At 43.3% G+C, this 23,569-nt stretch overlaps 1 protein-coding gene and 1 long non-coding RNA gene across 3 annotated transcripts in view; both read left to right on the forward strand.

Moving 5' to 3' along the window:
* The window catches only part of BORCS5 (BLOC-1 related complex subunit 5), a 76,940-nt gene continuing 53,371 nt past the window's right edge, over positions 1–23,569 (forward strand). The window contains exons 1-2 of one of the 2 annotated variants that reach the window (XM_087768181.1): positions 1–180; positions 1,033–1,176. In XM_087768181.1, the coding sequence (XP_087624307.1) occupies positions 123–180; positions 1,033–1,176 (202 nt within the window). In that variant the 5' untranslated portion in view covers positions 1–122. Of the gene's footprint in view, positions 181–1,032; positions 1,177–23,569 lie in introns of those variants that run through there. The other variant, XM_087768182.1, reaches the window with a different exon arrangement.
* LOC148054721 (uncharacterized) lies at positions 2,258–23,553 on the forward strand. Its single transcript, XR_015707097.1, has 2 exons — positions 2,258–2,299; positions 18,113–23,553. It is a non-coding gene; the product is annotated as an uncharacterized LOC148054721 (long non-coding RNA).

Genomic DNA, 23,569 nt, shown 5'->3' on the forward strand with positions numbered 1-23,569 from the left:
CGCAGACGCCGGCCGGCCGGCGCAGGCGGAAGCCCCGTTGGCGGGCGGCGGTGGCGGCCGCGGGAGCGGCGCTGCCGGCCGCGCTGCGGGAGGCGGGGGAAGCTGCCGCCGCCGCCGCCGCCATGGGAGCGGAGCAGAGCGCGGAGGCTGAGAGCCGCCCCGGCGAGCCCAGCGCCTCAGGTCGGTGCCCGCCGCGCCGCGGGAGGGGAGGGGGCCGCCCGTTGGCGGGAGGCGCCCGGGAGGGCGCGGGCCCCGGGAGCGGGGTTCCCCCTCCCTCCGGCGCGGCGGGGGTGCCTGCGGTTCCGTGGCGGCGGGGGCGAGGGGCGGAGGCGGTTGCTGTGGAGAAGGCAACGGCTTTTTCTTTGCCAGGCGGCAGCGGCCCGGCCCTTCCTCGGGGGCGGGCGGGGAGGGCGCCAGGCCCGCTTCGGGCGGCGAGGGGGGCACCAGCCGGGTCGGGGGGCAGAGCCGGCGCGGTGGGTGCGCCCAGAGCCCCGGCCAGGGCCCCTCTCCCGCTGGCGGGGCGCGGGAGGGAGGGAGCAGGGCGCCGGGCTGAGGAGGGCGTCGGTGGTGCAGGTGCTTCCTCTGAATATCGGCCTGTGAGGGACAGCGAGGGATGTGCAGTGCTGAAACCAGTGTCCCAACGGTCCTTGAAGTCCAGCTGTGGAACCGGACCTTTCCTGTCTAATAATATAAAAGAGCCTTACTGCGGTGAGACGCTGACAGATACACAGTGTTGGGTGTTTTTACCTTCATCGTTAAAACAAAAGCATGTTGGATTATCCCTGGAGTGAGAAGGCAAGATGTCTTTCATCAGCTGTTACCTGATTTTGAAAAAAAATTGCTGAACCTAGTAGATTTACAGGGAGAGGGTGTGAAGGGAGAGTACCGTCCTTGAGCGATCTCAGAGATGTGTTCATACTATAGAAAATGTATCTCTACTATGTTAAACATGGTGACATTCGCTTAGGGTTAAATTCTGATGGAATCTGCTTACTAATTTGATCGTTCCCTCCTTCCCCCGTACCCTTCCAGCATCTCCATCGCCAGCCAAGCAGCGAGCAAAAATGGATGACATTGTGGTGGTAGCCCCAGGAACGCAATCCTCCCGGAATGTCAGCAATGACCCAGATGTCATAAAACTGCAGGAAATTCCAACTTTCCAGCCCCTTTTGAAAGGTAAGTGATCATTTTTCCTCTGTTTTTTGAAGGCCTTTTTTTGTACCTAATGGAGTGTGCGCTTTGTGTGTCTTGAGGTTCCTACTGAAATTCACATTTCTGTCCCTATTTTTTCACTACCGTCTTGTTTTAAACCTTACTTTCTTTTGTTCTTTCATAATTATTCCCACCTTTCTAAACGGTGGGTGAACTGGCTTAGAGGTGCTAGTAATGTTCTCTGCAGTGGAACCATCTACTGTGAAGACAGTACAACTCCAAGCATGCCAGCTTGCCCTGTGCCACTGGTTGGTGAGAGATGCTGTGTTACATTCTAATGTATAATGGACCGCAGTCTCCAGTTTTGCTCTAGGCTCTTAAAACCATCTGTGTGTTACTCTCTCGGAGTCATAGCTACCTGCGAATGGATTCATTTGCTTGAAATCAAGATATCTTGTGGGGGTTTCCAACCTAGAGCAGATTTTGTTCTTGGTTTTGGGGGTAGGATGGTGGACTGAGGCTTGCATGGGCCCTTAAGCCCTGTGTTGGCAACATCCCTTTATATCAGTGGACTTATTAAATTCCCACCGTGTTTTTCTTTGTTTCTTTTCCTCTAGGTCTTTTTTTCTTTCTTCCCCTGCACCCATTCTTTGTTCCTTCTATTCTGTTCAAAGGGAAGTGAAGATTTAAATCAAAGTTGTCAAACCTACAGTTTAGCAAAAACTGTTTGTGCATTTTGTGGCCTGGCTTTTAGCTACCTCTTTTTCTGGAGACTGTGCAGCATCCTTAGTGTGTGAAAGTCCCTTAGGAAGAAAGATGTCTGGAGCAGCCTGCATGAATGGATTTGGTAACAGCAGCCTGCTCCTCGGCTCCTCTCCTGGGAACAGTGTGGGTCAGCAAACTTGTGTGAATGTGCTGTGTAGCAGACACTCAGTGAGCCAATGTTTTTTTGAAAATTTGAGGCCTCCTCTGCATGTGTACATTGGCTGCAGCACTTCCTCATGTCTCGTAGGCCTGCTGTGACAGAGAGGAAGGAGCTGGGATGTTTAGCCCTCCCTGCTACTGGAAGAAGGTCCGAGTGTCACTGATTCATGCATGGCTGCTGGGGAGATATGGCAGCCACTTTGTCCTGCAGGCATCACTAGAGGTGACGTAACATCACAACATCACTTTCTGGACAGGAACTCTTTACAACTTTTTTTTTTTTTTTCTGTCTACTGCATGAGGACCCTGGAACATGACTAGAACTTGTGGACACTATGATAGCCCAACAGGCCAAATATTTGGCATTTTATTGGCTACTGCTTGATAGGGGTCTAGATGTGCACAGCACTGACTACTGTTTCCAGCAGAAGGGGCAGAAAGATAGGGAGGCCACAGAACTCGAAAAAAGCAAACAGGGATATTTTTGGGGCTGGTACTGCAGTCCCTCTTGACCAAGGAGACTGTGTGTATGTGTTGGTTATACTATATTTTTTTTTTTTTAAACTTTATAGAGGGTGATGTAGAAATCTGTATTTGACTTATTCCTGACACTTTCACTGCCATTTTAGAATGGACTGTAAGATTGCTGATGTTGGTGCAGCATTCCTGTCAGCAGCAGGCTGGGTCATTACCTGTGGACAGAGCGTGCTTTGCCTGAGTCCTGCCTTGTACAAAAGGCAGAACCAGCATCTCGACAGTAGCAGTTCAGAATATAAATGCTGGAACCCAAATCCACAAAAGAAATGAGGAAGTTTTAATCTGAGACCAAATTTAGAAGGTGCATTAACATCTGCACCGAGGTTGTTATGTATGTATAAGAGCGCAATGACGAAGAGTTTCAGTTCCACCCAGCGTCGAACTGTGGTGAGCAAACCTGGGTTGCCTAAGAGCTGCGGAAGTCCTGGGAAGCGGGCCTGCTGATCGCTTCCAGAGGCAGTGTTCCTGTATGAGTGGTTGAGGAGCAAGGATACAGGGCTTGAGGTGGGAAATGAGAAAGAAGAGAGAGCAGCAGCCACGTGGCTGAGATAGAAGGGTTGGAAGGCACTGCCTTACCTGGCCAGTCGAGGTCCTTTAACTCCCAAACATGCATGCGTTAAGTTGCTTGATGGGAAGTAGTCTTGGCCACTGAGTTGCTTTTTCTGGTCTTGCTTTGGACGTGAAGCTGCATATGTGTGATAGAAACCACCTTTTCTATTTCTATTGCTTGGCCTGCCACGAGTTTCCCTACGAATCTCTTGAGACGTGGTGACATCTGGTGACTGCTCGGGAGTATTGCGTGCTTCAGCACGTTCACTTTTGTGAACAGCTTTTTCGGCCTTTAATGCTTGTTATTGCATGAACAACAGGACTATGATACTTGTGTTCACTACAGAAAGCAGTGTGGTCTGTTGAGTGAGTTGAGTCTTGAGAGACCCCAGATCTGCCACAGGCTGGCTCGAGAAGCTGTTCTGTTTTGGACTGGTCTCTTCTCTATTCTTCACATGCAAGATCAAGTTCCTGGAAGGGATGAAGAAGGATACTAGAGATCTTTTAGGACTTAATCCTAAAAACTCGTGCCTTGTGATCTGCCAGCTTGGAAAGCGGAAGGCGTGAACTCATAGCCCATGTGAGCTTCATTATTCTTTTCAGTTTCTCCTTGGCTAAGTGTCGTGGTTTAACCCCAGCCAGCAACTAAGCACCACACAGCCGCTCGTTCACTCCTCCCCAGTGGGATGGGGGAGAGAATCGGAAGAGCAAAAGTAAGAAAACTCATGGGTTGAGATAAAGACAGTTTAATAGGTACAGCAAAAGCCGCGCGCACAAGCAAAGCAAAGCAAAGAATTAATTCGCTACTTTCCATTGGCAGGCAGGTGTTCAGCCATCCCCAGGAAAGCAGGGCTCCATCACGCGTAACGGGTACTTGGGAAGACAAACGCCATCGCTCCGAACGTCCCCCCCCTTCCTTCTTCTTCTTCCCCCAGCTTATATACTGAGCATGATGTCATATGGTATGGAATAGCCCTTTGGCCAGTCTGGGTCAGCTGTCCTAGCTATGCTCCCTCCCAGCTTCTTATGCACCTGGCAGAGCACAAGAAGCTGAAAAGTCCTTGACCAGTGTAAACTCTGCTCAGCAAGAACCAAAACATCAGTGCGTTATCAACATTATTCTCATCCTAAATCCAAAACACAGCACTCTACCACCTACTAAGAAGAAAACTAACTCTATCCCAGCTGAAACCAGGACACTAAGCAAAGCCAAGGAGTTTCATTTTGCTTTTAAGTATCAGAAGAAGCCTGATAGTTAAATTGATGGACTGGGGAAGCATGTGGTCATGAAGAAACTGCATGTTCTTGAGAGACAAAGCACTTTAGAGCCAAAACACTAGGCTCTCCTAGGCATATTGAGTTGAGCTTGTGATCAATGAAGCTGGAAGTCTTTAGCATTGTACACCCTTGCATGGAAGAAAATGCCAGTGTCGTGTCCATTACGTCTTTCATACTAGGTTTTCCTTGACTTCTACAGCAAAAATTGCACCTCACAGTTACAGCTATGATTGTGTAGAGTCCTTCTGAGTAATGTTTGCCTTCTTTGTACTGTTGTGGTTACTGAGCATGCATAATAAGCAGCGTTTGAGAGGTCAGCGTTTGTTTTTGTTTGCTGATTCCTGTGTTTGAACCTGTCAGATATAGCTATTCGGTGGGGTAGGCGCTACTGTCTTGAAGTGGTTGTGTAGCACCTACTATGGTGAGTCAAGGACTGGAGTGTCTTTTTTCCTAATGCCAGAGACTGTCTTCTCTGGTGCTATATTCATGTGGACAGAAAGGGGAGAGTGTCCCACACGTGGTGGGTTTAGGAAAGCATTCCAGTGGATGCTGCTTGTATTGCCATTTGTAAACGTCAAATCCCAATCCCGCCCAAACTGAGAGGAGAGAGAAACAACTCTTAGGGAGTACACCTGGGAGTGAAGTGCCCAATTGTTGTTCTCCAGAAACTGCTATATGTTTAGGGTGTTTGCATTTTTTTTTTTTTTTTCCCCCCTGAATGTAAAAACCCCTCTATTAGAAATGCCAGCAGGGGACTTCACTGCTTGATGAAACAAGACCTGTTTTTTTTTTTAAGTGGGGAGGAAGGTTTATAATCTAGACTCCTGGGAGCAACAGAGGAAGTCTCCAGTCTTCTCCCAAGCATTCCCTGCAGAGACCTCTTTGTAAGCGATACAGAACAAAATGTGAAAACGTGATACGCTGTTTCTTTCCTTTATGCATCTTCCTGAGGGTATTTGCATGAAAATGAAGCTTCTGTCTGTTCAGTGTCCCTGGTTCTTACAGTCTGTTCATAGCGTGAAGTCATAGCCAGCTGTATAGAAGATCAAAGTCATCTTCTGTGTGTAATCCAAAATGGTATTACTTGTGTAGCTTTTGAGCAAAGTGACCCATCTTATGAAGGTGTTTGGAAAAAAACTAAAAAGGCAATTTTCTACGTAGTCATGACTACAGAAGGTTGATAAGGTACCACAGTGTGGGATTTCTCTTAGAAAGGCTCTTACTGGATCTGTAAAGTATCACCTCTGACCAGGGATTTGGCTTTTATGACCAGGGGATCCTCTTGGAGGTTTAAGGACTGCTGGTGAAAGATGGGATCCACTTGACTAAGTGGGATTAGAGCATCTTTACCAACAGGTGGGCCAACCTGGAAACAAAAGTGTTGAATTAGAAAGGATGGGGGAAGGAGATTACAACCACTGTTAAGTGAGGAAGCACTGGAAGGGGTTGAAAAGCAGAAGGTAAATATTCTGGTCATTTGTTTTTTTTTTTTTTTCTGTGCAGTTTGTCTTGGCAATTAAAGTAAGATGGGTGGGGTAAGGAATTGTTACAAAGTTTCCTGAAAGCTTTTGAAAAGGGTGCTTAGGTTTTAAGTTTGTGTCCGGAAAACAGAATGCTTATTGCATTTTTCCAGAGGGCATCAGCATCTCTCTCAAGCCTCAATAAAGATTGAGGTCTGTCTTTCTGATAGCAGTGAAGTGTTATGGTAAACAAAAAAGGCAGATACATATAAAAGACCTATTGATGTGTGTTAGTAATATAGGAGAAACTGATCAGGAATTAGTCATCCAACTACAAATATAATTCCTATTCTGTGCCAAAGTCAGCAAGACCTAAGGCAAACAGAATGTTGGGATCTTGATAGTAGGAACAAAAATTTGACTGGTGTATCTGTTAAATTAAAAATCAAATTAAAATGAGATGAGACCCACACTCTTTCCTTCCTTGACTGCTTACTTCTGAGGAAGGCAGCAGGACATGTGTGAGGTTGGAGTGTGCGTGTCTGAGGCTCTGTTTTGTGCCGCTCTCTTGTAAGTGGCATGTTCTAAACTTCCTAGGGCAAAGTAAATCTCATGGATCTTTTTGAAGGAAGTCGATCTAATTGATACCCATTCGTGACTATGTCTTCTTGCAGGAAAAATGACTTAACTTGCATTGCCAGTGATTTAAATGAAAACCAAAAGGTTCTGAAGTTTGTATTAGAAGAAAAGTCTTGTTACTTCTTACTTACTTATCAGAAACTGTGTCACAAATAGATTCTAGGCTACATCAGTGGTTTCTGACGGTATTTAATGTCAGGTTGGGCATCGGTTTTGGAAACTCGAGATACAAAAGGGTACATGACCGAAAGATTTCCAAACAGCAGTCCTTCTTTCAGGCATGTATCTAAAACAGAAACTTGAAAGAAAGGAAGTCTAGAATGGAATCATAGAATCTCAGAATGGTTTGGGTTGGAAGGGACCTTTTGAAGATCATCTAGTCCAACCCCCCTGCCATGGGCAGGGACATCTTTCACTAGACCAGGCTGCTCAAAGTCCTGTCCAGCCTGACCATGAACACTTCCCATGGTGGGGCATCCACAGCTTCTCTCGGCAACCTGTTCCAGTGTCTTACCACCCTCATCATAAAAAAATTTCTTCCTTACATCCAATCTAAGCCTACGCTTTTTCAGTTTAAAACTGTTGCCTTTTATCCTGTCACTACAGGCCCTGGTAAAAAGTCTCTCTCTGTCTTATAAGCTATATTTGTCCTAAGGAGGCTTTTTTTGGAAATAAGCTTGTTCCTACTTATGGCTAGAATTCTGTACTGGTAAAAGGTCTTCAGCTGAAGAAGCAAAAGAAAGAGGTTACTGTCTTCCTGCGAAGACACTGTATGAGCAGCAGAAGCTTCCTTATGTTGCTGTGCCGCTCCCCGTTCCCCTAGGATTTTGCAATTAGTTTGCTCTCCAGTCTTCTTTCACTGTTCTTGTGGTCACCCTGGTGGTATTGTGAGCATTTGAGACTTCCTGACTGGCTGACAAAAGGTGCCAGAAGGGCAGTGACTTTCTGCTTCTGCTGGCCCAGCTCCCATCAGTTGTTCATTTTGAAGTACATCTTGTAATTTCCAAATCTGGTCATCAGTCCTGTTAATGTTACTGGCCTACTTGTGTCTATTGGCAGATATGCAGACTCTAATCTTGTTTTTGAAAAGGGAATGTCTTAGCAAATGGTCTTTGTGCTTTATTGAGAGATGCTTCTGGAACATCTGAAACCAAAGGTGTTTTAGTAGCCCATGGCTTGTACAGAAAATGGTAACTTTCAAGTTGCATTCCATTTGGTGCTAAGTTAAAAATTCAAGTAATATGCAGGCATGGTGGAGACCAGTTTTTCATATTGTGTAAGAATGACTTTCAGTTTCTTCTTGTATTTGTTGCTTGCTGCACAGTAGTTCATTGAATGCCCAGGCTGGCAGCTTGCACCTGTTGAAAGGGGGACTCAGTCCTTGCTGCTTTTGCTTCTGGCCATGTGGGCACGCCTCCTCTGGCACTCTGGCTCTGGTATTTGTTGGGCTCTTCGGTGGAAGACTTATCTTTTACTACGTATTTGGAGATAGTTCAGCAGCCCTGTCTGTGTTCTGACTTATCTATGGAGGAAAACTTAATTAAACGAAAAAAATCATTTTTATGCTAGATATTTAATTGTTGAAGCTGTTGTTGATCCCTGCTTGGCCTGTTGCACAAGAATGTGATGATACTTTTTGTTTTGTTTTGGCTGGCAGTCTTAGGCTTGTTGTATGGAAGCTCCCTTGAGAGCAAGGATCGTTTCTGTGTATTAGGCAATATGCTGAGATGTAACTGGAGACTGTGGCTTATGAACAGTTCAGGTATGGGTCCTGTGCTGAGACTGTTGATTGCATTTGCCATCATATGCAGCATGTCTGCTGTCAGAGGAACTCCTGATCCCTCCAGCATTGAGAGAAATGAAGTTAGCAAGGGATGCTGAGGCTCTGACTTCAGGCTCACCTGCATTCCCAGGTGAGGAGAGAGGTGGCTTCTCTGCAGACCTATGGCAAGTTACTTGTGGTGCACTCCATTCCTTTGTCTGTCAAACATACCTGGTGTGCATAGTGTAGCTTGTAGCCGTAGGAAGGTTTTTGTGTGGAGCTCATTAGCATCCCCTAGTACAATATAACTGGATTCTTGTCCTACAAATACTACTACTGTTTTTGTAAGAATAGCAATGTACAGGAAGAGGTTGCTCCGTCGGGTTTTGGCATTTCTGTCGTTAATGTTTTTAAGCACACGTTAAGCAAACATCTACCAGGCATGAATTAGAAGTAAATGAATAGATTATGGCTAACCCACTGAGGTCTTTCCTTACCGTGCTGCCCGTTATGCCTATTTATGTTGCTTCGTTATTTATCAAGAAAAGTATTTCACAAAGCAAAAACCAAGGCCTTTACTCTGAAGAGGCCAGGGTATAGTTTACCTGGCAGCAGTGTAAGAAGGAGACCAAAATTATGTGGCAGAAAGTCTTGCAAGATAGGTCCAGCGCGAGGAGTGTCCTTTTTGTCTTAGTATGGTTTGAAGTGAAAACTTGGCAATGGTTATATTTATTATAGCTGGTGCACATCTTCAGCGGAGAAGCATAGGGAGATGCTGAGAAATGTCCTGTGAGAGAGAACAGTGGTGAAATTAGTGCTGCTCTGCTGATCCTCTGTTGTCCTCCAGTCACAGGAACCATAAGCTTGTGTTAGGCAGCTTGAAAGGATTGTTTATCCCTGTATAATTTCTTGGATGAGGTTGCTTTTCAGGCAGAAAACTACTTATCTGAAAAATATCAGTGTATTTCTCTTTCTGGGACAGCATATAGAGGAAGGATGGATGTTTAGAGTTTGAGCCTCTAAAGCGATAGGTTTTGTCACATCTCACTCCTTTGTATTATCTGGTGACTGACTTACATCTTCTGTTCATTCCCTTACCTCACTGTATGCTGCTACTTCTATTTATTGTCTAGGGAATTTAGCTAATAGCACGCATTAGTGAATTTTATTCCTGTAATTCTCTAGGCATTGTGATACTATAATCCTTTTTAATTTTGCTCTGGTGCCTTACTAGAAGGATCTGCTTATGCAGCACTTGGTAGTACTGCTGAGAGTATATGGCTCTAATTGAATTTACATCATCCAGGTTTGTTGGATGGACCCCATGGTTAGTGCTCATAACAAGGTGAAAATGAGCATGCTCGGGTAGAAAGAAATAGCAAGAATGATACTGTGAGCACATGTCTGCCTGTTTGGTTTTTTTTTGTTGTTGTTGTGGTTTTTTTTTTTTTTTTTTTTTTTTTTAGGCTGTGGACCAGTACAGTATTCTGTGTTACAGAGAGCTGCCTCTCCATTTTGGTTTCATGACTCTGAAAACAGAACCTAGGAGATGTCTCAGTTTGAAAGAAAAACTCCTTTCCTCAAAAAGATAGTTGGAGGAGAGGAGGAGAATGATGGTGGTGTCCTATTTCCATGCGTTCCTCAATGGTTTGTTGACAATTTGGAGCCCTGGACCAATTCATTTTTATGAGTGAGAGGATTTGAGTCTGTGGTTAGGTACTATCCAAACAATATACTCAACACCAGTTGGAAGAGTATTAGGGACTGTGGATACTCAGTTGTCTGCCTTTTTCCCCGACCTCCCTTTTCAAGCTGTTCCACACTGTGTGGTATAATGGGTGAGTAACACTGAGTTACCCCAGTTTCCTGGGTGAGTAACACTGAGCTCCAATTTCTGCTGAGCTGTATAGTCAATGGCTGTGACTCCTGTCTGAATCTTACAGCTCCTCAGGCACGTATGGCTCATCCTCGCTGTCTTGCTGCGTGAATAAGCTTTGCTGGTCGTCGCAAGTCACCTGCAGATTTTCACTCCTTTACCTTCACAGAGCTTCTGTGACAGCTCTCCAGCTGGCCTGTACAGCTCTTGGGGTGCAGCTACCCTTTGGATAATATTAGAAGATGTGCTGAGGAAAAATAAACATGTGGAGTTAACCATGTCCTGGCTTATAGACTTGCCACACACTTTGATGAGGAGTATCTGTATGTTGGCCAGTGTACCTTGAAATCACTGTTAACTGGTTAAAGTGAAATGCAAATGAAACTAAGTATTTATAACATCCAAAATATATAGTGTAATTACAAATGTTTATAGAATGTGTAATATTTTTATGCCAAGAGGAAATTGGATGCATCTGACTGCTAAGGTATAGGAGCTAGTGTGCTCCACTGGAATGTTGCTGATGAATCTTTATAGGACAAAGATAAGTATATGTCCAGAAAGCACTCAACAGCACATCTGTTGTTTGGGTTTTTTTGTTTGTGGGTGGGTGTTGGGGTTTTTTGGGTTTTTTTTTTTTGAGTTTGTGAAGGACTCCAGGTGTCTAAACCTGGATGGATTTTTTTTTTTCTTCTTCTCTCCTGGACATTTGTGTACCTTTATTCAGCATTATTGTCTTGCTCATAAGTTAAGACTTGCTCGTAAGACTTGGTTGAGTCTGTGACTGAAGGGCCGGTGGAATTTCTCTTTCTGCCTTCCCCGTTTGGTGTGTATGTGGGTATCTTTCTCTGATGCATCTCCCTCTGTTGAACTTGATGTTTTATATCAATGAAAATTGCATGAAAAGAAATGTTCCTGTTAGAAACATAAGACTAGGATGTATCTAAGTGTGTGTATATAGATATTTGGAGTGATTACTCTCCAAGACTGCTCCTGTAGGGATACTGCAATAGTGTTATTCAGTGGACTGAAGTCTGAAAGGTAAGTCTCCCCTGCGTGGGCTGGATAGGGTTGGAGATAAGAGAGTGGGACCTAACGAAAGCCCCCTCCTGGTGCCATTTGGTTCTCTCCTCTTTAGCTGGCCACTGTGATACCTACTGCTCCTTTCACTTTTGCTGTATTCTTCCAGCCATTAATAACATGAAGTATTTGTGTTTACTAGATAGGAACTGCTGTGGTAGATGTCGGATGCTTGAACGTAGAGAAACAAGAAGGTTGTGCCTGCGATGTGTCTGTCACACAGGGATGGGGGAAGGGATGGGAGCTTGGGGTGGTGACTGAGTTCCTGAGGCAAACTCTAGACACGGGAACAGAAAATCTTAGTGTCTTTACTTACTATGGCAGTGAGCAGTATAGATGTGTTCAGATAGAGATGCACAGGAAAAGGCCATGGGTGCTGAAACAAAATAGCTGACTCTTCTTAATGAGAAATGTCTGCCATGTTGGGGGAAAGGATGAGTGGTAATTACATATTTGAAACAGCATTTTAATGAGGAATTTCTCTGCTTATAAATATAACAGATTTCTCTGTTGCCATCATCAGTGGTCACTTCAGTTATGAAGAAGTCTTACTTCCCTATCTTCTGGTGTTGACAATATAAAATAAATCATAAGAAGAAAATCAGCTAGGTGTGCCAAAGGTCACTTTGCTGTTTCCTCTGGGACGGGTCTGCTGTTAAGAATCCGTGAAACTGTCAACAGAAAGCAGGAAGGACAAAAGTATAAAATGCTTCTGAGATATTCCCCGCATCTCCACAACTCCTACCTCCATGCTCAAAAAAAACTCAACCTCAAAGTGTTTTGGCCTGAAGTCCCTATTCTGGAGCTTGACACATTTTCTTCCAGGTGCCTTCCCAGCAAAGGTCAATGAGCTGTACACTTTATAGTATGTATTTTCTGTACATGCAAACTGTACGTGTGTAGTTTATTTCTTGTGATTCTGCTTGTCCCCCTGTTAATGTTCTTTTGCTTGACTGGTGGCCATTTCTGGAATGCTTGTGTCTTGCTGCTAGACCAGCAGCAGTGTTGCAATGGGTTGCTTTTGAAAAATGAATGTTTCTGTTTGATCTTAGGCTTTATAGGAGTTAATAAGTTTATCCAAGTCCAGAAGATTATTTGGTTTTAGGCCAATCAATTTATTGATAAAGATTATGATTAACCAAGAGGCACAGTGTGAATTATTACATCCTAAGTCCTAGTTCTTGATTCCTCCCCCTCCGCCCCCCCCATGGCTGCTGATTCAGTTAGGTAACCATGGTCAAGGTAAAGGATGAGTGGATATTTCTGTATCTACTGCCCGTCTGCAGTTAACTGCACTTTCTATAACGTCACATCATTCAAAAGCTCTGCTCTTGTCTTTATTTCCCTGCCCAGACACTGTTAGCAGACTAAAAAGCAGATTCCAGAAAGTTGTATGCGTAGATAATACCCCCCTTTTCTAATTAAGAGTTTGACTTACTAAAAATTATATAAACATAAAAAGGTTATTAAGGTACAAGTGAAAAAATAAGTCTACTCAAGCCCTAAACCTTGTTATCAAAGCAGCGTGGTGGGAGCATAGCTTAACCATGTTCTCTCTGTATAATTGTGTAAGATGAGATCAACAACCAAGCAGTAAAGCACAGGTGAGCAAGCTCATTGTTACAAAACCTTGAAGTTTAGAATCAAATTTGATCTGCCTCTATTTCTTTCTTAGGGCAGCTTAACAAAAAGGAAAATAGGAATTTAGTGGTTCATTTGGCTTGAACAGTGAGGTTTGACATGCTGAATTTTATAATCTTCCCTCTATTTCCCATGTGGGGCTGGTCATGGTATGCTTGGCTTAGTTGTTAGCACCCTTGCACACATAAACCAGAAGATCCACCATTGCAGATTATGTATTGAATCCCAATGTGCAGATGATCTGCTGGAGATACTGCTTTTCAATTTGCAATAGTAACAAAATCACTAGTAGTAATGTTCAGTAGGAAGTGGAATGGCTGCCTGTTGTAGTTGTGCAGGAGCACCACTCTGCCAGCATGCTGTACAGCTGAACTTGGAAGCCTTCATCATCCTGAGGTGGTGGTCAGAGAAGGGACTACATTAGTCAAGGACCAGGGGCAGGAGCAGATGTACACACTGTAAAGCAATGGCTTGTTTCAGTAACGTATGTTCAGGGTGAAATTATGACTTTGCTGAAGACGAGGGCAAAGCTCTTGTCAGTTCCAGCAAAGCGAAGATTTCTTTTTTTTTTTTTGTCCCAAAATAGTGTGCCTTTCTATATAGTTTACGTTTGTATGGTAGAGTGCTGAGGTTGATGTTTGAAGTTTAACAGTAATAAACATGTTCTGGAGACAGCGAGGAACGTTGCACAACGAGATTGTTAGACTTGACACACCCTCACACCCTTAAGCTAGATCCACAAAGGACTTGGTTGTTCAGAAGACGGGGACATCCTTAGGGGTTTTGTGCTCACTTGCCTGTTTATGCACTGTGTTAAATAACCATAAGGCAGAAGGCATTTGTAGCTCAGGAAACAGGATTGGAGACCAGGATCCCCACTACCTTGTTCACTCTAGCTCCCCGCTACCCTCTTTTATTTACCCACCTTCCTCTTGGCTATTCCTTGGCCATGCGTGCTGAGCTAAGGGGCTCCAGACAACCTTTGGCATGAGAGAGGTGCTGATGAGATGCTACTCAGCCTCCATAAAGCTGTGGTCATCCTTGCCATACTCTGTAGCACGATTTTAGTGCCCGGGGAGATTTTTTTTTTTTTTTTTTTCCTTTTAAATGGTGGAAACTCTAACTTCCAGCAGTCTTAAGACAACTGAGAAGTTCTGAAGATTGCACTGCAGTGATGTGGGTACCATTTGTGGGCTGATGTCTTCGATGCTTGTGGAGTTTTTTGTTTGAAGTTTTCTTCCCATGTGTGTGGTTGAATTCCCTGGGTACTTTGACCTGTCTTGCTTGTGTCTATGTGTCTTGTGTTCCAAAATGTTTACTAACTGTAATTCTGGCACATAATTTCAGAGGAGACGTGATATGCCCTGTTTGACCTTGATGTGTTCATTAAATGTAAAATGTCACGCAGTGTGATATCTCCTGTCTGACTCTTGTATTCGAGATCCACTTTGAGCTGGTGTGAGGTGCTGTATCCAATATGTTTTTTCACTTGGCAGAGTTGAACGGCAAAAGTGCACATGCTGTTACGAGAGGTATTTTTTTAATGAGGTTAAGAGCAAACAGTATGAATACTAGGCTGCAGTTTGAATTCACTTTTTTCCTTTCAGTAGCTGGTGCATACAGAAATTATACTCTGGAAGTGGTAGGCGAGTCTGTTCTAATGCAGTGAAAATAGGGACTTTATGATCATAGGCTGCAGTCCTCTAATGGATACAGTTGGGATTCCCTTAGAAGTCACTTGTGTAACTTGCACGGACAGAAGTATCGGAGTGCAGGCTGCAGTTCAGTGTAGCAGTAAAAGACCTGAAAAGCTGAGCCAATAAAACTGGATTCTTTCCACCATGTTGTATCGGCCTGGCAATGATGTATTGCGCCCAAGGGAAAGGTCTAACAGTGGAGCACTGCCTTTGAATCTGCCTGCTGAGCTGCGGCTGGGGAGTCAAGGGGACAGCGTCACAGGCTGCCAGTAAGTAACTCCGCTGCTGCGCCTCATTACTCCTGAGGCATGAAATGCACAGGTTTCACTTGCGCAGCAATCCTTCAACTCAGTGCTGCGATGTCCTTTCTCTGTTTTCTGACTTGCTGTTCTTTACCCCTGTAGTCCTTTGTTAATACGACTGTTGAGACTTGGCTAGACTGCAGTCTAGCTAACTGCCACAGGGTGTCACTGGAATACAAAAGGAGTAGTAGATGTGAGTGAAAAGGGCTGGAAACCTTGCTGAAACAGTGCATTGGAAACCGCTTTCTCTTCATGCTGTTTTCATGAACATTTGTGTTCTAGTTGCATTCGTTGTACCAAGTGACCAAGGTCTTGGTGGCCTTGCTGGCAAGCTGGGCTTGGTACCAGCTGGACCTGTGAGCTGAGCCACACAGTGCTTAACTGGGAAGCAACTACAGGCTGAAACAGTACTGGGTCTGTGAGGAGGAGATGGTGCAGCGATCTTAATCAGATAGTCTTTCAGAAGTCTTCATGATCTTGAAAAATAAAAGTCTTGTGTCACTTATTTTCAGTTGTTGATACTAGGGGTTTTCTAAGTGTGTATGGTAAGAAAATGAAAGTATAGATCAGCAGTAATTCGGATAGAAGCACCTGAGGTTTGGCCACTGTCCATAGCTATTGATTCTCACCTTAGTACACCATCTGTAACATGGAGTTTAATAGTGTTTTCTCAGCAACGCTGTTTTGATTGTAGGTGTGTTGAAGACTGAGATGTTCTCCTCCCAAGATACTGGTGCATAGTAAGTTTTTCCCAAGTAGCCCATTGTGCTGGGAAAAATGTTCATCCAGCATAGGGAATGGAACTGGGGAACTGATGTGTCTAGAAAACGATTGCAACACCCTCTCCTTCCCCCCCAACCCCAGCCCAAAAATGTTCAGCTCAATCAGATTTTCCTTCCAGCTCATCACCAGCCCTGCTAACTAGTGTTGCTGCCAGAGTGCACAACATGGTATGAACTGAGACCCTTTAGCTAGTGGATGAGGGGAGAGAGGTGAAACAAGAAAGGGGGAAAGGGGAAGAAATTATGCATTAAGTGATGGCCTAAAATTCCAGACTTTTACCCCACCTTCCGAGTGTGCAGAGTACAGCTAATCTCACAAAAATAAACACATTTGTTTGGGGAGAATCTTTGTATTGATCAGATATGTCTATTCAGCTTAAAATCCAATGCTTTGCTAATTCCCAAGTTATTTCTTAGGAGAGGGAGTGTGGAAGGTAAATGTCTTGAACCTTCATGTCTGTTGCCTTGGAATTGTCATTAAGATATCTTGTCTCCAGTCTATGATGCCAGTAAAAGCCTTTTGGGTTTGCAAGGGATTTACGTGGTTCTCTTTTCATTAATGCGTTAATGGGAGGTGTGTACTAAAACATCTGGGCATCAACTGGAGAGTAATGTCCTTCACTATATGCTGTCCAAACTTTTTGGTGCTTGGGAAGGTGTTGGCGCTCACCAGGAACTTGAGGCTGTACCCTATTTGCATATAACCATTTTTTAAAAATTAAAATGCTAACATTGGCAACCTTTATGCTTGCCTAAACTTGTTTTTCAGTGGGGCACCATGCAAAATTGCTTATACATGTTCTCCTCCCCCTGATCTCACTGTTCAAAGTGAGATTGCTGGCAAGACATGCCTCTTCAACACTCGGACTTTGGTATAAAATCATTGGAGCCTGAGTTTCCTCATTTAAAATTCATTGTTTCTGCAAACTTTCTAAACTCATGTGCCAGCTACGAGGGATGGGAAGCCATGTTTCAAGTTAAACCAGAAGCAGAGTGCCAAGGAAAACCCTTTTCCTGAAGAATACCTTTCTTTTTTACCTGGCTCAGACAAGTGATCATCTCTTCTTTCTAGGTTTTTACTGTTATGTCCTTATTGTGTTGGATTTTTTGCTGTGTGTGCGAGCAATCCTGCAAGGACAGGATGCTTCTGTGACTGACCCTGCCCCATGTACCTTGGCACATTGTGCCTTCTCTGCGCCCCTTGTGTGTGACTGGAAGCTGACCAGGAGTCCACTGCACTGCAGATACCACTTGCAGTTGTGGCAGTGTAAATGGGATGTTTCCAAAGAGCTCCCTGGAAAGCATGGTGTTCTTACGGATCAGGGCATTGTAAGTCATAGTTACCAAGAGACTTCAAAACCATTATAACTTTCATCTGGCTGTGTTTCCGTGAGTAACCCTTTGCTTTTGGTTCTTGGTGAGACCAAGAAGATGGTGTGACCTGCTCCAAGAAGCAGGAGATGGGTGATGCATTTCACATGTTTTAAATAAAATCGCTTATGTTTTAACATGTTTCTTTCAATATGATGCCATCCACAAATAAAACTGCTGGAAAGGCACTGCTGACACTCCTGGTGCTGACTGATCTCTCTTTGCAAGGAATCGGTCAGGGATGTTCAGCCGGCTGAGGAGGAGGATGGCCAAAAGGTTGGTCAGGGTTTTATCAATTCTCATTCTTTGTAATAGTCTTGGAGGATTTCTGTCAGCTAAACAAAGCCTGAACCTGAAGGGAAAGCTTTGATTTTCTCTTTAATCCGTAGCTGTCTTGATTTCATCTGAGTAAACAGAATTTTTATTTGTAATAGAAAGTGGAAGAGATACTGAAGATGGAACTTCTTAAGTAATGCACGCTGCTTTGCCCTCTGTGAGATTAAATCTCATTTTCTGTGGTATGGAAGTGGCAAAAAGATGATGATGGAAGTACATGTTTACATTTATACATTTGTACAAACAGGATGACTTAGAGTAGAATACTTACCCTGTTGCCTTTTGTTGCATCCCATTGAGGGGTCTTGTCACCAGTTCTAGTATTAACTGAAATTTGGACTCAATTTGGGTGGTGGCTGAGTGGTTTTCATTGCAATAGTTTAAAAATCTCCACTGTTCTATGTTTCCTTAGTTATCTATCTATCTGATTTATTAGATTCTGTGGTAGAGAAGGCAGTAAGGAAGCATGCATTAGTCATTAAGATTAGAGGCTTAATTTCTTTTCTTGAACATTTGCATAGATTTTGTTGTTGTTGTTGTTGTTAACTAAAATCATTCCCAAGCTCTGAAATGTGCTTGGATGTATGGGTGTGTGGTATCAGAAACAAAACTGCTGTTTTATCAGAGATGAATCTAAACTTCGCACAGCTTTGTCGTCTTTGGAGCCAAGAGCCCAGCGGAGCTTTAAAAGGGAATTGACTGCACCTCTGCTTTTTGCTAACACAGGGTGGTCCAGAGACTTGAGGTGCCAGCGTGGATTCACTTTGGCCAACCTAACGCATGAGGTGCTGCAGGACCGTGCTTTGGAGAGGACAGGGATTTGGCTGTGGCTTCAAATTCTGTGGGCTATTTGGCCTCTTGCCTCAACCTGGCAACACAGAAGTTACAAAAAGTGCAAACCCATGGGTTTTTTGTCCATGTTGTCTTTGACATCTTACCAGTAAAACAAAAAGCTTGGTAAAAAAATGCAGAGTCCTGTGAGTAAGGATCACTGCAGGCAGTTGGCGTTTGCTTGCTTCATTTCCTAATAAAGACAGCAGGAGATAAAAATCAGACTTTGGTTCGCATATTAAATTGATCTCAAGTTGTAATCATTTCAAGGGTCCAGATGGCTGGTTTGATGGATTTTTTTTTTTTTTTTTTTAATTATGTATGTATTTATTTTTCCACACTGTGAGTCTAATTAAACTAACTGTGATCCTGGCTTGGACAAGTTGTGAGCAGATAGTATGCGATACTTACAGCTTCTTATCAAATGACCAACAAAAAGAGAAGAATAAAATGTCGTATTAATTTATTTTAATCTTTCATAATACCTAGCTGCCAGTGAAGCAGCATTATGTAGACATGCTGCCTACCTGCTGTCCTGTGTTAGATAAATGTGATGCTTCTGTCTGTCCTTGTTTAGTTGTCAAGTGTTCTGTCTTTAATATCTGGATATTGGGAGCATCTGCTGCTATCTTTGTGAACAATAAAGAAAGCTAATGCTAGTTATTAGCAAAGTTTTGTGCAAAAATGTATTTCATCTGCTATAAAAGAGATTGCTGTTCCCTGTGACCTCGTAAAGTGTTGCTGTGATACTCCTTTGAACAACAGAGACTTTAGAGGTCTTGCTTTTAAAAATTACCTGCTGCTCTGGGGTATTCATGTGAATATACCATCTGTGTGAAAGACCCTGCTACTACAAAACTCTAATTAAAATCTTAAGTTAGATTCGTGCTCCAACTAGCTGTTGTTTTTTCGTTGTTGCTTTTTTAAGTTAGGAAGAAGTAAGGCTCACACAGTCCTGCTCTGCGTGTTACAATTTCATAGATATGCAGAGGTGCATTGCCGACGGGAAGGAGAAGGCGTTGACTGTCACTGCATGTTGAAATGAGCATGTGAAGTATTTCAAAGTCTGCTTGCTAAAAGTTTGGAAACTTCTGGATGCTGATAAGGAACTTGATACAAACCTAAGTCTTGTATTCACTAGGTTGTAATTATTACAACTGTAGTAAATATGGAATTTGATCAGTACTGAAATGGACGTCATAGCACTTAATGTTTAATGAAGACTAGCATGTCAATAAATCAGTGTATCAGATGTCAAAGGTACTGCAGGAAACCAAAGTTAACAGACTTGAAGTGATTAAAATGGGTAAATTCTTCTGACATAAAATGCAGAAGCTGACGAGCTGTCAGTTGTCAAGAGTGGATTTGGAGTAATTTTTTAAAATGCTGGAAGTCTGTTCTACATGATTCTTCTGTTGTAAACATACTGATATGCCTGACTCTTGCAGTAGTGGAGGGAGACGTGGGGTTTAATGGACCTGGAAGGCAGAGGTTTTCCGTGACATGGGCCTTGAGTTTCTCCAAATCAGCTTTTAAATACATTGCCTTCAATATTTTTGTTTTTTGAAAGGCATAATTTTTCTCATCTCAAGAAATTCAGACCAAAAGTGGAAAAGCATTTAAAAAAACCAAACAACCAACATAAACACCAACCAAAAAACAGCAAAAAAGCCTTGCTGGTTAAAGCTATTTGCCTGAAGTATGTTTCTCCAAAGGGCCTCTTAAAATGACCTGTAGTACATCAACTGATGATCGGGCGTAGTGGTGTCTTAAACTTCCCGTTCTTTACTTTAAATGCCAAATTCCTTTATTAGCATCTGAATCCAATTACTTTTGTTGTCAATGTTTGCATCTGTATTTGGATGAAGAATGTGAAGAATCAACCTAGCCCTTCATGCCAGGCAATGGGATAAATGTGGGAAGAATAGATTTATTTTTCATGTCATAGCTCTTACCTGTGCGAAGAAAGCTGGCGTGTCTACCTTGGTGCCACCTCAGCTTGTGGAGGAAAGCATCTACAAAGGCGCAGGTTAAAGTTTTGATTGCAACAACTATTTAAAATCTAAATTAAAATAAAGTAGTTTTCCTGTGCAGTGAATCGACAGGAGTGAGTTAGATATAGAGGCGCTGTACCGTGGCGGTAGGACTGATGTGAAAAAGGTTGATCTCTCAATAAAGATACAGAAAACTGGTTGAGTGAGTTGGCTAAAAATGGGCTGTGCTCATGTATGCCATCATGGTCAATGTGCAACAGGGAAAGATAAGGATAGTGCAGGCAAGACAAAAGAAAAGGGGGAAGTTGTTAAATATTGACAGATCAGGTATACTTTTGGAAAAAGGGGAGAAACTGAGGATGTTTGTTTTCCGACCTCTAATCAGTTAATATTTAACCAGTGGTCATGGGCGACTCATCTCTACTATCTGTTCCTTGTAAATGCAATTTTAAGATGAAAGAAAAACAGGGTGATCAGCATAACCAAGGAACTATCTGGGAAATAAAAAAGGAAAAATGTTTCTGGCAGGCTAGGAACCTGAATTGGCTCATCATGGGATCCAGCAGGCGCTGGGGTTGGCATGGGGAGAAATCCCATGGGCTGTGGAGGGAGGTCACATCAGGGCCAGCTGAGATCAGCTTTACCAGTTGTGGAGCCACAGCCTCATGCAGTTGAGTTACACTGGAGCGTACAGGCTTATGGCTGTGGTTGCTACGTCATGCTCCATAAATCCATCGCAGAGATTTCCATCTGGAAACATCTGGCACCATGCTGGTTCAAACTAGCTGTCCCGGCTAGGTACTTCTGAACTCAGGAGACGCTTATCTTGGTGGTTTTAAGGCGAGCACGTTTCCAAATTAGGTTCTGGACTCGATGCGGAGAAGATAACACGCAGAGAATTTATGGAGGCACATGAGTTCCTCGTGAAGCGTCTCGGCTGGGTTTGCTGCTATGCTTTGCTGACCAGTTTATCCCCTCGAAGTGTGGAGCAGGCTGGAAGGGCAGCTGTGCAGTGGCTGTGGGTGGTGGCATGGTGGCAGGAGCGGAGGTCCGGCTGTCTCCGCTGGACCTGTGGACTTGCACCTCCGTGGCTTTCTGTACAAATATTGGGTGTTCTGCTCTTTGATTCCCTGTTTGATTTAGTGGTTTTTCCAAAAGCAGGGGTGAACAAAGTAGGCTAAGCTAATGATTTGGGGCCTTCTTCCTAAAAGCAGCAAATTGATCTTTTCTTTGGAAAGCAGTCATCAGAGGGAACTGAGGTTGAAAAAGATTAAAAAGTGCTGAGACTCTTCACAAACATTTTGTTTAGAAACTGTTTTGATGCCAAATATTTTGATGCTTTGGATTTTCCCTCCCCCTTATCTTCTTAACTCCAGGGGCTTAACAGGAAAACAAAATCTGTACTACTTCTAATTTTTTACCTTACTGAAGTTTTTCAGAAGGCAGATCAGAGGCTATACTGTGCTAAACTGCCTGTTTATTATCCAGATCGCTAGGCTTATTTTTCTTGCTTATCAAAATAAGGTACAGTGAAATCAAGATAAGAGCATATTATTATAGTATTCAAGCCCTGAATATCAGAAAGAAAATGAAATAAATCTTACTATGAAGTTGAAAACCACAGAAACCTCTCTCTGTCATTTCCCCAGCTTCTAGTCTGCGCTACCACGCCTTAAATGAAACTCGCAGTGTGTGTGGGTTCCTGTCTCTTTGGCTGAAGTCTGTGTGCATGTAAGAACAAAATGAATGTGACCTCTTCTCAAGCGCTTTTCTCCTCCTGTGGCTCACCACACCGGTTACTTCCCCTTTGAAATATTTCCTTCACAAAAAGGAGCCACAAATGCACCCTTGCATGAAATAGAAGGGATTTGGGTTGATGGCATTCAGTTTTAAAAAAATAAAAGAGATTTTCCAGTATGTCAGTTCTCAGAAGCAGGGGCATTGCTTAGGCATGAGATGGTTGAGGGAGGGCAGTCTAACAGATAATGTGCTAAATTAAGTATGTTGTGGTATGCTTAATGTTTTTGCTGTGTAAGACTAGTTATTGGGTTGTTTCTTGGAATTAAAAGCGAGTTGTATAATTTACTATTACTACTCATTTTATCTTAGGTATAGGTGGAGCCAATGTCTCAGTAAGATTGGGGTGGGGAGGGGGAATTGGCTTTAGCTTAATATGTACCAGTGCCCAAAAGGGTATTATTCAGCCTCTGTATTCGGCTTAATATGTCAGATTACAAACAAGTACTTCCTTGGTACTTGTGGATAGTTTATTATGGTAAAAAAGAGAATGATTTCACTTTTCTTTCAAATATATGGTAAGTCGTCTTTGGACCTCGGGGTAATAGTCTTTATGTGAGCACATTTAATGTTTAGATAACTTTTTTTCCCAGAACTTTTAAGGAAATAGATACGTTTCTTCAAAGCATTTGTTAAATTGGCATTTTCCATGAGCAAATCCAGTGTGTATATTCATCAGTGTGCTTTGATTGCTTTCACTTAGCAATAATATTTACCTTTAATGCTCCCCTCTCCAAACTTGCTTCACTCTTCATGTTAATAGAGCAGTTTCTGGAGAGCTTCTGCAACAGCAGCAACTCTCCAGGCACGCTGGGACTGTTTCCCGAGCAGCCACTGAGGAGCAGATAGGTTGAGGAGCAGATAGGTTGCCATCTCCTGAGCCACAGTTAGCTGCGTGACTTGTGCCATGCTGTGGTGGAGCAAGCGCAGCAAAAAAGCAAAAGTAGGATGGGGTGGGATGCAATGGAAAAAAGGGCTGAATCCCCTTTTTGAGCACAAGGGAAAGAATCCGTGCCAAAGTCATAGCTGTAATATGCCTTAACATACTGGTGTCGGCTATTCTGTAAGTACGTTTCCACTCCCTCTGCGTAATGGTAAAATAGGGTAATGTCTCCAGTTGCAAACTCACTGCCCCATCTACTTGCTCTATTGTCTGTTTAAAATTGTGTCAGTGTAATTTAAGGGAGGGGAAAGAATTCTGCTGGTGAAAATTTAAGTGCTATTTCATTAAATGTTGGTATTTTGCTCAGAGCTATTGCTATCCCACTTTACATTCTCAGCTGTGGGACATTTTCTCCTGAAATGAAGCCAGGATGTGCTCACTTGCACGGAGCTGTGTGCGAATGCCTTTTGTTCCCTTGAGTCTCAGTTATCAAAGTTTGGAATCCGCTGTACCTAACTTATGTCTAATTTTGTTCATGTTACACACTAGACTCGTTCCAGCAAAAATGTTGGTCATGAAACACAGGGATAAGAAAATTTTAAGCTTGAAAGAAAATTGTTCAATTCATTCACAGGAAATGTAATAAATGACCTTAAAACAGTGCCTTATCTCATGTTT

The sequence above is a fragment of the Nipponia nippon genome, unplaced genomic scaffold (genome assembly GCF_047370975.1).
Source record: "Nipponia nippon isolate SJK-2023a ecotype South Korea unplaced genomic scaffold, ASM4737097v1 scaffold_3, whole genome shotgun sequence".
Taxonomy (NCBI): Eukaryota; Metazoa; Chordata; class Aves; order Pelecaniformes; family Threskiornithidae; genus Nipponia; species Nipponia nippon.